The following is a 14,590-nucleotide window of genomic DNA, read 5'->3' as shown; positions in this document are numbered from 1 at the left end:
ATAATAATTTTCATATCATTTGATAGTACTTTTGTATGGTTACAAAAATTTCATACTATGGACGTGAAATGTAGAATCTAATAAAAAATGATGTATTGGAAAATAAGGATATATGTAAATATTTCTTTTAGAAATATATCCTCCTTTATAACGTCTGTATATCATTATAGAAAGTCTAGCAAACTTATATTTGGACTGAACTGGACTAAAAATTTATGTTTTAAAAAGTAACTGTTCACCGATGTAACCAACAAGTGCATTAAAAGAGCGGTGTTACCTATCCCAAACTATCAGAAATAATAGAGAGTTTTTCAAAGAGCGGTATAAAAGTGGCACGAAACGAAGGAGATAATAAGCTCATAATCCGCTAAAAAAATTTCTGTAATTCGTCAGAAAGAAGAAATGAAATTCCGGGGTTAGGGAGTAGAAACCGTAAGCTGTTAACTAGGAGTGCGAATGAAAGGCGCAACCATCGCACCTTGAAGGCAACCACGCAGAGAGACAGAGAGGAAGTCAGGATTAAAATGCGAGAGAATAGAATAGAATAGAATAGATTTTTCCCGGCAGTGGACGAGGAGTGAAGTCACGTTTCGAAATTTTTCGCCTGTGTTGTTTCCCCGGGTAATGTTAGAATTACACGACACGGCGAGAAATTGCAAAACAGCCGACTCTGCCACGTAATGCTCTTCTTAAAAGCTGCACTGCCGCAACGGAACGGTGCCTGAAAGTTTCTCTCTCCGGACGCTTAATACAGTGCACGGGACTGAGTAATAGCGTGACACTCTCTAGGGGTAATTAGATGATCGCCCTGTGAAATGGTTCTCTATCGTTAATTATACGACGTTTCGTTCGGTTAATTTCACGAAATTGTCCGGAAACGTGATTGCTTCGTGCGTATAAGTACACTTTTGTTGATTTATTTATGTTAACGTCACTTTACGACTTAAAAGCATTTAACATTTTATCATAAAGTAGCATAAAAGTGTAAAGAACTTGTTAGATGTAACTAAAAATATATCTAATTGTTAGGACAAACAATAATTGAATATATTCAATATTTTAATATTTTTACAAGTAATATCTTTTAAATTATAAAGACGTTCTAGCTTCAATATCGAGTAAAGAGGCAATTATCATTCGAAAAACGAATTTTGTATCACCTAACACGTTACAGTTCTCTGGTAAACACAAACTAGGGAGCCATTTTCGGAATTGTATCGCAGATGATTGCATTCAGTGCTTTAATAAATTGTTATACTTGTCAGAGGTCTGATTGGCCCCGATATTGTTATACAATGAATATTCGCTACCCGCGTATCAGGCTATCAAACTTTCAATTCGCATTAAGTAAATTCAAAGCAGCGCGTTCTCATTATGAACACGAAGCTCACAATCGTTCTTTCCTCAAGTCCAAACTTTGAGTTTCACATCGCTCCGCGAATTAATATAGGAATTTCTACGTATATGCGAACAAACGTAGCCAGATGTAGTTATATACATAGTATAGAATGTTTTATTACCTTTCTACTATTTTCCTATTATCAAATTAGATAAAATGAGGCATTTTAGATATTTTTCTATTATTATTATCGAAAGCATGCATATGTCTTTGACCAAACCTATGTTGGCTTTAATTATACGAAAACTACGTTATTCGGATATGGGAATTTTTATTCAATTTACAATAAATTGTTATATATGTCTGTGGGTCGCTATCCAAATTCAATTTTGTCTAGATCAGCTAGATCGCTGAAATATCAAATTGTACGGCTTATAGCGTAATAATTCATAACCACAGTATGGCCACAGCCATAATAGAAAGCCTTAGGTCTGTGTATACACATGTTTCACACCTCCACCAAAATTTCGAAAAGTGTTGAACTCGTCTCAGTCGCACGTAACCTAGAACTAATTCCAATCTTCCGCGGCAACATAGACAGGTTAAAAGAAAGCCAGGGACTCCTGAAGAAGTTTCAACGTGGAAACTTCGATTAACTTCCACTCGGTTGAAGAAGAAACTTCAACTAATATCTGGGGTCCATCGTGTCTCAAAAATAATTTCATCGCGCGCGTTTGCTGGAAGAACGATCGCGAATTTGTCGCAGACACATTCGATTGGATGTTTCTGGTAAACTCTCATTTTTAGAGTTTTGAATGATACCACAATTGTTAGTAGCTGCACCACTTATCTATATTTCTAAATAAATACAATAGATTTTTCCATCTATTCTTAAACACATTAACGTGACAAGTAAATAAATACATAATCAATAGTAAACAGTATTTATTTGTTATAACTTCAATATCTTTCACTATCAATTAGCTAAAATCCTTCCACTATCAATTAGCTAAAATCTGATCCTTAATTTTAAACGTAAACGTGTAAAATTAATTTGATTTGGACATTTTTACACGCCATTGTATATGACTTTAATATTTTTATAGAATTATTCAAACATTTATACAAACTTATACAATTTAGCAATATTGAAAATTAATGCCACTTGTATTCATTTCTTCTTAATAAACGGTTGCATTGTAAATGCTTGCAGATAGTCATTTTTAACAGGAATAAAGTTTTAATCGCTTATAAACGTAAATTTGCTCACTTACAAGAGGAAAAATCCTGATTGAGTAAGGTTTCTCATTCTGAACTGCAAACTAGGAATTGATAATTGTTACTATAGACAGTTTCGTAGCGGTATAATAGTATACTAAAGTGAACCATAAGTTCTTGCATAGTTTAAGCGAAAAGTTTATTTCTCTCGTAACAGTTCTATTCGAAATTAGGGATACTGTGCTCTATAGTCTTATGCTAATCGTATGACTTTCCATTATATATGAACATTATCTCGTGGAATAACCAGTTGCAAACTGAAAACTGATAGTATGATTTAACTTTTAATTGTCGGAAATTTTATAATTATGTATAATATGCACCTATGTGTACTCATAAATTGAAAATACTCAAAAGTTTGATGCGAAACATCTTTCATTAAAGATATACGATGACTTCTAATGTTGTTGCAACACCCTTTAAAACTGAATAACATTCTTAAAGTTGTACCAAATGACTTGGGTTCTTTTTGAGAAGTTACGAAGATTAGTTTACCAAATGATGTATAAAAATATTTTTGAAAAGAATTACAATTGGTAGGAATCGTGAAGAACAAGGTAAAAGTCACAAATTCCAACTTTTTTATCTGGGCTTGTAATAAACATTTAAACAACACATTTAGAATATTTATATCAGTTATATGTATATATGCTGAAAATTATAATATATTGAAATCGGTTGATACGGAAACAAGTGACAGGCATCAAAAGATGTAAATTTTAATCTGAAAGTCGTGAAGACTGCGATTTTCGCTACTTTTACCCATTAGTAGCTAATAGGTTAACTGACCTTAATGAATTTTCAGCATAAATGTAGCTGATATAAATGTTCATTACAAACCCAAGTAAAAAAATTGGAAAATGCGACCTTTACTTCTTTCTTCGTAATTTCGATCAATTGCAATTTGTTCAAAATCTTTCTATACTAAGTCGTCTAATGAACTAACCCCAACCTAAGCCTCTCAAAAAACCCCGAGTCGTTTAATTCAATTTCAAAAATGTTATGCAATTTGCAATGGCGTTGTGACAATTTTAGAAGTCAATACATTTCATAAAATTTTACATAAACTAAGTTGCTTACAGGTACAATACGATACGTTCGACAAAACGATACAAGAGATGGAATTAGTTGAAAATCAATTTTTAAACTGAAATAAATTTTAACATCTGGGCAATTTCAATAAATTTTACGCAAGCGATGTAAACTTTAAATTGATTCAATAAATTTCGCTCACTATTTCTTTCGTTACTTTGTCGCAATAAAGTTATTTCTTAATATTTTACCGTGCAATTTATAGATACGCGAAACAATTTGGATAAATTTCGCATGGAGTGATACAAGATTAAATACGAGATTGTAGAAATATTTAACGCAAACGGAGAGAGATACAGTGAGTGTCAAGGGAAATATATTTATTCGTGGTTCTGTTTCAACACGTGGAATATTAAAGCTACAAAATGTATGTAGATTTAGAGCTCAGATGTTCCATTAGCTTCTACGATTTGTGCACACGCCCGTAAAGAGGAAAATCCTTTACATCGACCAGTTGAAAAGATAATCTTAACATCTGCGAACTTTGCTGGTGTTCGTGTTATCGTTTGTCATTTTCACGTAAAGCTGAATGCGCAGCTGTTAAACGCTAACGGTTATGTAATGTCTGATGTTGAGAAAAGAGATATATTCATTTCTTTAAAGCTAAAATTTATTTTCTAAAAGGATACCATCGGTTTCCTAAAAGCGTAACGTAACTAGAAAAACTAAATTTTTCAGGAATTTGACTTGAAGTAGAAAGTTTGAAGTAGAAAATAACAAATTTTTTTCTTCCACTATTTAGGTAATAACTTTTTGAGTTTGGTCTTAATAAAATATTGTTTATATGTATTTTGCTTGCGATTAAGGGAAAGATTAAAACAGTCTTTTAATTTTAATATTCTTCCTGTAAAATAGCATACTTTTATTAAATAAAATATCTTCTGTTCCAATGAGTAGTTCACTTTTGTAGTCATTGTATATTAGCGAAAGGCAAAGCCGCGAAATACCGGCTGGGGGATGAACGAAAAACAAAAATTACAAGTCGGACAACGGTGTATGATGCTTAATGACAAAGAGAAAGCGCGATAAAAAATTCCGGCCTCGAGACGCGGAGTATGAAAGCCGCCTTAAACAACCACTAGATAAGCAACAATAACGTTGTATACTTCTGTGAACCGCGGTCGTCAGCTAGATCAGAACTGGGGAAAAAATAAAGAGAAGGAGAGAGAGGGAGGAAAAAGCTTATGTCGCGCACTTATGTCAACAAGCTAGCTCGGGGTCAACTCGGATCCAACACGCGGAAACACAGAAAATCCAATATCCGTCGTGAAACGAAACGACGCTTGAATATTCCGGCGATGCTCTACCCCTTCGAGGCGCACGCCAACCGAATGGCCATGAATTCGAAATTCTCAGATCTAACCGGGATTTATTGAAGTTTTTGACAACGTTGATTTCGAATGTTCCTCGTACTGGCGTTTCAGTCGTATCTCGCCATGTCGTTGATACATGTGTGATGTAAGTAGGTACAGTTATTCTCAAATGTATTCGTACACTTAGCGTAGAAAATTCTCATATGTACAGGGGGATCCAAATAAAGTGTTACGAGCTGTTATCTCAGTAACTAATGAAGATATCGATTTTATTTTTGCTGCAATTAAATGGTATATGGGGGCTAATTATTTGGGATGCAATCAGTTTTCTTATGATGAGTTGTAGAGTGAAGAAAGAGGCATCTAGTTTTCTTTAAGTAGGAGATGGTATTACCTTTATATTATTCGGATACCTTTTATCAAAGTGAATAACATTTATTTAAACTATTCTTTTTTATTGCGCGTAATTGCAAAATTATAGTAAGATCAAATAACGAAATGGTGTAATTAAGGTGATGTAACACGTAATACCAAAATAGTAATTTCGTACCATACATATTTGCGTAGATTTGCATATTTCGTAGATACATATTTGCAGTAATGATCATAATAAACTAAATATGCTTATAATGTTAACATTAATGTAAATTTTGCTTGATTTTATTAATAACGGCCAATAATTTCCTTCGGGCAACATTATCATGCACTCAATATAATGGTCTGTGTCGATGATAGGGGATAAAATTTTAGCTAAAATGTTAGGCGAAATTTAATTTCCCTGCTATTGTTTTACAAATGTTAATGGATACTGGAATTTAGTCGATGCAGTATAATTTCTAGATTGACGGATATTTGTGTTAAAGCAGTATTTTCATTATTGTAATAATTAATAAGTTCACAGAACTATTCATGTAACATTATGGATGGATTTTATAATACAAATTTGTAATGGTCGACAATTCATAATCAATGCCTTCTACTTGATCTCATACTTAATTCTGTATTATACATAAAGTCCACAATTAAATGTAAGGTATGTAGGACATATTATACTTGTACAATGTTTTTTATTTATTTTGCGTGGGGCTTCTACTATTGGAGTATGACGTGCATTCATGAGTCACTGGGTATAATTCTAATTTGCTTCATATTACACGACAATTTGATGTGTAATATTAATACAGCGATATTGCAAGCATAAATGTCATTCTCGTAGAATTTAATAACATAAATGATGAATGTCCAGAACCCAGGAAGATGTCTTTTCAAAGTTTGTTAATTGATCAATGTCGAAACCATTGAAATATTGCATAAATGAAATTCAACACGAAGTTCAACACAAAACAAACCACTATTTATTTTGTTAAGAAAGATGATATAACATTTTTTAAACGGCGAACTTCGTATTTTTACAAATATACCAATTTAATAAGTAAAAAGAAAATATTTGCATCAGTGTGACTATTTAAAATTAGAATCTCTGATGATAAAATAACTTTCAATTCTATTTTTTACCTAATCCAATATTACATTTTTACTTTTACGACGAGCTAACAATTAATTAGAAAGCTACATTTATACGCTGCATAAAATAATTACGAATTTCACGTGGATTTCATTACGCCCGCTTTCTGACCTATACAAATTGGATTCTGTACAAATATCACCGTACAAAGTACACAGAGTCATCTAGGTACGTAAGTTTTAATTGTTTCGAGCAATACGTTATCTTCACTGGGATTATTAATCAGCTCGACGGAAGATTTAAAATTTTCAGCTTTAGATACGAGAAAATCTGAAGATAAGGATTACGATAACTAGAAACTAAAGATAATTAAAATCTACTTGAAAATCTACACTTCAAGGTATATAGCTTTAAAATGTTACGATAAAATAAACGTAAAAATCGTTTAATACAATAGTTTCTAAAGATACATTCGTAAATTGCAAATGACGAATACGATTTTTCGAGATGGCACTTCTCAGGTCGTTTACGATGAAACATGAACAGAAGGTTGTTAGCTTCCAAGATAGTACTTGAAACTAACCCCTATTCATAGTCATGCACGGTGACTTTTTGACGAGAATAACGCTATCCATCGTAGCGTATCTCGCTCTCTCGACATAATTATACGAAGTCGAGATCTTGAGGAGCTCGAGAGATCATGGTTTGCCCGAAAGCCTCTGGCAGCACGAAATTTCCGGATATAATCCGTAGAATCCCTTTTACGTAGTTCTCAAACACTCCAGAACATGGAAAACCATTATTCTGTCAAATATTTCGAATCCAATCAAGTGCCTAGCTATAACGCGGGTGGTATAACGCGGTTCATCCTAGCTCGAACAACTTTCGCTTTCTATCAGATAATCCCGATAGATATCGTTTGGAAATGCCAGAAAATATTAAGGATATTGCTTGAGAAATTCATGACATTATAATTGATATAGAAGTGAATTGCTATGAAGTGTGACAAGATTACTCGAAACACAATAGGAACAAATTAATTGGCTATACGAGTGATAGTTTACTTGCTTTAGTAAAGGAAAGCAATATGGAGTAATCTAGAATTTAGTAAATTCAGTGTAATACTATTTCATTAGAATAATTATTTTTAGAGTGCTATTTGTTCAATAATTAAATTGATTTAAATAACAACTGTATTGGGTGAATATACTTTTTTCAGAAAATGATCATACGATTAATTTATTAAGCATTTTATTACATTATTCATATATTTTATTATTGTATATTTCATTATATTGTATAAGTCTGGATTATGTTATTTAATTGCATTGCGTAATATATAAAATATGTACGCTATGTATCTACAAATTAAAACTAAATAACTTAATTTGTATCTAACTCAAACTGTTGTGGTCACCTGTGTCCCAACGATACCAGCTGCGGGTTAATCTGTTTTAGATCTTCTGGGATCTATAGATTATTATATTACAAGCATAGAAAATAAAAGTAGCTAAGTTTAGATATTATACGCATTACCATTCAAACGTAAAACTATTATTTAATCTTGAACATTTAATTAACATCGTGGTTATCACATTCAGTGAACGCATGCGAAATGACTGCATCGTAAAAATATACAAGAAATAATAATAAATTTTTCGTTTACGCGATATACATATTTCAGTGTTGAATAAACTTCCATTAAACAAGATTCAAATGCTAATTAGAACTCTCAAAGCTGCTTTTTTCCATTGCCAGTGAATATAACGGCCCGATAATGGCCAGCTATACACCTAGATATATTTTCAACCTTTTCACCACGATCTCACACACCAGCCCTTAAAAAACAATTCCTATTAACGGCGAACCGTTTCATTCGCAAAACGCTATTTCCCCAGCACGATCGAGACAAATGAAAAAATATTCAAACTAACCAGAGCGATCGATCGTGAAAACAAAGCGATTATACAACCCCTTCCGAACCTTTCGTCACACCTGCACCGGCTTGTTAGAGACGACAAAAATCAACGTAAACGTATGCCATGGCCGAAAAACCGAAACAAAAAACTGCACAAAAGAAACAGACACACAGGTAAAATGGTACCTGGAGCCCGAACGGTATGTAAATCAGAATCAGGGAAGAACAACGATAAAAAAAAAAGGAGATATACGAGTTCCATCGAAGGACCTGACTATGCCCATGTGCGTCCCGCTTGCACGGCCGCCAATGCACACACAGACCAATATACATATGTATATTGCCGAAGTTTACTTGCTGCAGTGCAGTAGTAACGTTGCCCCTTCATCCCCCGGGATGGTACCGTGCGCCCTGTGCATCTCTCCTTCTCTCTTGCCGCACGATTCACTTTCTGCCTTCCTGCATGCACGCTTCGTTCCTCTCTTTCATCCTGTCCCTTTCTCTGCTCTTCCTGCACCCTGCAACCTTGTCTCTTTCCATTGGTCTGCCTTCATCCGGTATCTCTCTCACGTGCCACCCTCGCTCACCCTCTTTTTCTCTCCGCAGCAACGTCCGAAAATGGATTCTCTACCTGGCCCGGAATAGTTTTCGAAAAGTTTTGCTCGCACGCGACCGGCCGTGCAAACACACGCGGGTCCAGCTGTGCGCAAGTATGTAACAGCGTATATGCAGCCGGATACACGCACACAGGGCCGCTCCTGACAGGTATTACGATGATAGATACACGCGTGTCATTTTTTTTGCGCGTGATCGCTCCACCCCCGCAGCCAACCCCTCGTGCTGGCTGCTGGATCTCTTCCGGTCCTTTTGCAACTGGCTGGCAGCCAGCCAGAATTCACGGTACTACCACGAACCAGGACACTAGAGTTCGACATGTAGCATCTCCGTGGGCAGCGCCATTTCAAAATGAATTTTTCTTTCCTCTATACGTATCTTTCTCTGTTCCGCTTTGTACGTGTAACTTGTGTATATGTGCGTGGATGGACGCGTGTGAGTGTGTGTTTTTACTCTGACCGCGCGGCTTACCCAGTCAAACGAGGGCACGATAGCGAGGTTCAAGCCAGAAGACCGCGCGGTTTGCCCAAAAGAATTCGTTTTCAGGAGAGAGCATTTTCCCCCGACCACTTCTTTGCGACAGTTTTCTCGCGCGCTTTTTTCTCCCTTTTATAGTTTCTACTTTTAATATTTTATGTTTTTCCCCGTTTTTTCTTCTTTTTACTCGTTTCTACTCTTTGATTTTCCTGAACTATTGCCTGCGGAACTTGCTCTCGATGATGTTCAATTTACGCCACCGGTGAGCGAACAGTGTTATGTTTACCAATGGTTTTTGTTTTGCAGTCGCAATTCGGTTTCCATAGGTGGAATCAATTGATTGGAATAGTTCAATTTGATTAACGTCCAGGTCTTAGTCGACTAATCTAAAGTAAGCTTGAATTAAAGAAGTTACTAGTAATTGATAAATGCCTAGTCATTTAGAGTTATTCAAACTCTACTTTCAGCAGCTATAATATACGATACTCTACAGCGCGATTCATTTTTTCACTACGCCTTGTCACCGCAGAGTCAAAAATATCGAAAATGAATTTTTTTTAACAAAACGAGAACGTTTCTCACAATCACTGCTATAAAATCAACAAACACAGGAGCTGTAAGACGCTTGCGTGTATATTAATAAAAATTTTTTTTAATTTTTTTTTCTTTTTTTAATTTTTCCATCGAGACAACGATCTACAGTGAGATCCGTTATAACGAGACGTGATAAAGTGCATGCGTACCGAGCGAAAATTCAAAGTCGATTTTCTCGAAAACGAAGCCTCAAACGAAAAATTTTTATTCTATATTTTCGACTTCTTTTTTCGCGTAGAATCACCCCCTTTCCGCTTGTACCACCAGTTACCAACCACCCTGTATACAATAGATCGTTTGGAAAGGTGTACTACAAGTTTTGAAATTTTTTTTGGTGTTGGTTGCTACGGTTCCTGGAGATGCTCGAGCTTTACCGCCCCAGTCATGTGTAAAAGATGCGTTCTAACACGGACCCCCGCTAAAGGAAAAGTTCGCTCGGAGGGACCGTGCATAATCGTAAAGAAACAATGTTGCGAAGCTCGCAACACGCCGGAACAAGAGGAGCCACCTATTTTGCCTCGTCGCTTCCTCTTTTTGTGCGGCCAGGAAGTAACTTTAAAGCGTTTCAAATTAGTACGAGTGTTAGGGAAAGGGGGAGAGGGGGAAAAGAGGAAATTTAAATGGTTCACTTTGGACGGGGAATTAATTAACTTGCAGAGAATATCAGAGAATTTTTTTGCTTAATGAAAATGGAGGCCAAGTTTGTTAAGAAGAATATTCGGTATTCTTTTATTTAATTTGCAATAATTGACCAATGTTTACTGCGACGAATGCGTTGGATTTAATTAAAACATCGCCTTGGATAATGTTTCGGTCGAGCACGTAGTTTGTTATTTGGAAGGACAAGAATCATAATAGTGTAACTCAATACATTGCTATTTTTTATTGAATAATATTCTACGTCTATTGTTTCAAAAACCCATTATATTTTTCCAAACTATGAAAACGTATTGCGATAGAGAATAACGTTATAACGTAAATGATTATAAACTACGATATAATAAATTCACGCTCTCGAAATCTTCGCTTATTATAATTTCAATCGTTTTTACAGTATGTGCACTATGCATAATACACAATCGTACGGTAGCTAATCTCAAGAAGAATTTTCTGAAACGTCGTTTATTTTGGAATAAACAAAAAATTATTCGTTTCATATCGAACGCAATTAGACGTTAATATTTTATCTAGGCAAAATGCGATTTGCCTTATATCGTCTCTCATTCATAACAAATTCACGATTATTAGCCTATCATCTATCTTCGAATTGTCAAGAATTCTAAAGTCCCTTAATCGCCAGTCATGTAAAAGAGCCCTAGAAAAGAGGAAGCGGTGAAAACAAACATTATTCCCCTGATCTTTTTCCAGTATCCGTCCTGGACAAAGGTTGGCCAAACCTTGACGTACATTTTCCTCGGATCGACAAAAGAACAATCGATCTTTCTCATCGCAGTTGGACGCGTTCCCGTGGCATCAGGGAACCTTCAAATTTTCCCCAAAGCACACAGCCGGAGTAGTGTGCGGGATAGAGAAAGCGCGGTGACAACAAACGCCCACCATAGCCCTCTATAAGAGAAGTAGCCTTTTGTAGAGGTTCCATAGAAGGCTCGTACGTTATCGCAAGTACGTAATCGTAAAGACTTAAAGTATAACGCCGTCGGGTCCTTTCTTTCGCCGGAAACTGAGTGCCGCCTCACCATCCTTCCTTTATCCTTGGCTCTCTCTTTCTGCCTGTCTTTTTCCCCTCTTTCGTCTTTCTCGCGGTCCATTCTATCGCGGCCACGGTGTTCCTCGACTTCACAGAAGAATTTCAGGGTCCGATATAAAAGACAAGAAGACGCTGCCAGGAACCAGGAAGCGTATAGCCGCGGCAGACGAGAAATTCTTTGAGAATTTTTCAGACTGGCAATGAATTACTCGCGATAGCGGCGTTAACGAGCAGGGCTCAGATAGGGCGAAAAGAGACAGAGTGGGACAAAGCTTGGTGGAGAATTGGAGCACGAAATGTAATAGTTCGACGAGTCGCTATCGTTCGTGCTTGTTATTTGTTTCTTTGCGTCGCGACGAACGCCGTGTCGCAACAACGGAACGTTCTTATGAAATGATATATGTCCGTAATCTCTGTTAGAGCGATACCTCGCGAGGTGCGTCAACGCGAAAGCAAGCAGTACTTCACGGTTTTCTACGATCTCGCGATCTCCGATCGTCGAACTCTTTGTTGACTCAGGATCTGGCCCGATATATCGCTTATAAGTCAGTTCGGAACTAATGTTACTCTTTCTGATGAGTTTGTAGGTGATATATGGGATTTGATATTAGTTTCGATTATGATTTCGACATAAAAAGGCAAATTATAATAAATACTTAGAATCATCGTTATTTTTTCTAAAGCGTTCAGACATGATGGCGCGACGTCGAGGTTCGCGTGTCCTTCTGGTGAAGTGTACGACAGGGTTGAAACTCAGTCTTCTGGTAAAGCGTACGGCAGAGTTTCTTCAGGATCCAGTTTCAGAGTCAAGGACTTAAAAGCCATTCGTTCGATGAAGTTCGGACACGTTGAAAGTTGAAAGTTGGACACTATCGTCGTTTGTCGAAGCAGGTCCCGACGAACACGCCGCGTCCAGCTTTTCTCGTGCAAGAGAATCAGATCGGCCGGTGCCATTAACGTTAAAACGTTTACTTTCGACAGATGGGAAAGCAATCAAAAAGTGGCAGTTCCAAGGCATAAATGGGGCGTCGCTGCTGAACTTTCGTCGTACTTGCTCGAAATCCTGATCGAAATGTAGGCGTAGGTCGTATTTTAGTAGGGAGCAGGTTACCAGGAGGAGGAAGTGATTTTAGCATTTGAATTTGAAACTCGTTCAGCGCTACGTGCATTAGCTCGTTTGTTAGAAAAAATAGCTTTGTTCGTGCGTTGTTTATACTTCTACAATTTTCTTTTTTAATACAATGTATAATATCATCTTTTCGCAATTGGACACAATAAACCCTACAGTCTGCGACTTCACCACAAACATTAAACAGACATTGACCATCATTAAACATCATCGAAACGAAATTATTGTAGTTTGTAACCAAGCGTTTCCCCTGTACGTTCTGCTTCATCGTTCGAATTTATTACTCGGCTGGTCAATCCTTGTAATTGCTAGCTGGCAGAATTTTGAAATCGAGTTTGATATATCCAGGCAAATGGTATTGACGTCGAAAACCCTCGAAGAGGGATCTTACTTCCAGCAATATATTTCATTCGTTTTAACTTTCTCGCGTTTAACACGCTACTTTTGCACGAATGCGACCACAGAAATAATTTAATTCCCGACGACCGATAATCCGGTCCCAAAACAAAGGCGCGAACGCTAAATTTCATTTAGCACCGTGAACCCACCCGTACCGCTAGGAATAATCCTTCTGATGAATATGGTGCACACAGGAAGGTGAAATGTTTGAACACATACGTCGATGCCTGTGACATGACGTTCAAATTACTGTGCTAATAAGAGGAGTAACGTTATGCGAGACTCTAGGATAAATGTCGACTTTTTATATCGAATTAACTATTGATCAAATTCTTTACAGTGCAAATATTTTTTGTACGTTACACTAGTCGCGGTCTTTACATTTATCCCAATTTTGATTTTCCAAACGATATCCCAAAGCAGCAATCATCGCTGTCGCAATATGGTTACGTTAGTGAAAACGATCCCATTCGCTCGAACATAGTCGCATATAATCGCCAATAAAGACGAATCGATTAAAAGGATAATTTACCTGATAGTCCATGTAGTTCCCGTAGCCCATGTGGTTGCAGGTGCAGGCACATGCCTGGATGTGCCTCCGCATGTCTAGTTCAACCTCCTCGCCGCAGACGCCTCTGCTCGCGGCCATCATGGTGTCACCCATGCAGTAACCGCTGGTGCAATACATCCTTGGATCGCTCTGGTCCAGGTAGCCACCTCCCGTGTCATCGTACCCGAGTCCGCTAGCGCACCTGGAATCCGAGGTATATCCCACGCGAGATTGGGGACGTTCCTCGTATCCCAGTCTGGACTGGGGTCGATGGAAGCTCGGAGGTACATCCTGCGACACGGAGAAGGTTTTGCGATAAGCTGCGTTCACCTGCTGCATTATTGAAGAAGGTGAGGCGAGGTAATGCGTGGTGGGATTTCGATAGAAGTTTCGAAGGAAACGGAGGATGGGATATTCGAGTGGAGAGTTCGACTGTTCAATACGTTTCGCACTAATTAAATTTTCATTATTTAGAACTACGGATGTTCGTAGTAATCTACGTTTTTAGGAACAAAATTAAAGACAGACTATATATGTATATATATTCATAATCGCATATTGAATGTAAACCGTATGAAATTCGTGAGGATAACACAGACACGAGATTTTAACGTTAAATTTCAATGTGAATAAAATAAAGTCAATGGATATTAAAAATCACGCGGAATTTTTGGCGATACAACGTATCGATAAATTAGAAGGCCGAAATGAAA

At 37.0% G+C, this 14,590-nt stretch overlaps 1 protein-coding gene and 1 long non-coding RNA gene across 2 annotated transcripts in view; one reads left to right on the top strand and one right to left on the bottom strand.

Moving 5' to 3' along the window:
- The window catches only part of LOC143303410 (uncharacterized), a 203,844-nt gene that overhangs the window by 110,943 nt on the left and 78,311 nt on the right, over positions 1–14,590 (top strand). The window lies entirely within an intron of this gene.
- The window catches only part of LOC117164984 (dipeptidase 1), a 116,370-nt gene that overhangs the window by 90,815 nt on the left and 10,965 nt on the right, over positions 1–14,590 (bottom strand). The window contains exon 2 of the mRNA XM_076623354.1: positions 13,860–14,168. Within this exon, the coding sequence (XP_076479469.1) occupies positions 13,860–14,168 (309 nt within the window). The remainder of the gene's footprint in view (positions 1–13,859; positions 14,169–14,590) is intronic.

This window comes from Bombus vancouverensis, chromosome 12 (genome assembly GCF_051014615.1).
Source record: "Bombus vancouverensis nearcticus chromosome 12, iyBomVanc1_principal, whole genome shotgun sequence".
In the NCBI taxonomy this organism is placed as follows: Eukaryota; Metazoa; Arthropoda; class Insecta; order Hymenoptera; family Apidae; genus Bombus; species Bombus vancouverensis.
The sequence above is the reverse complement of the archived record's forward strand: the minus strand, read 5'-3'. Positions and strand labels throughout refer to the sequence as shown.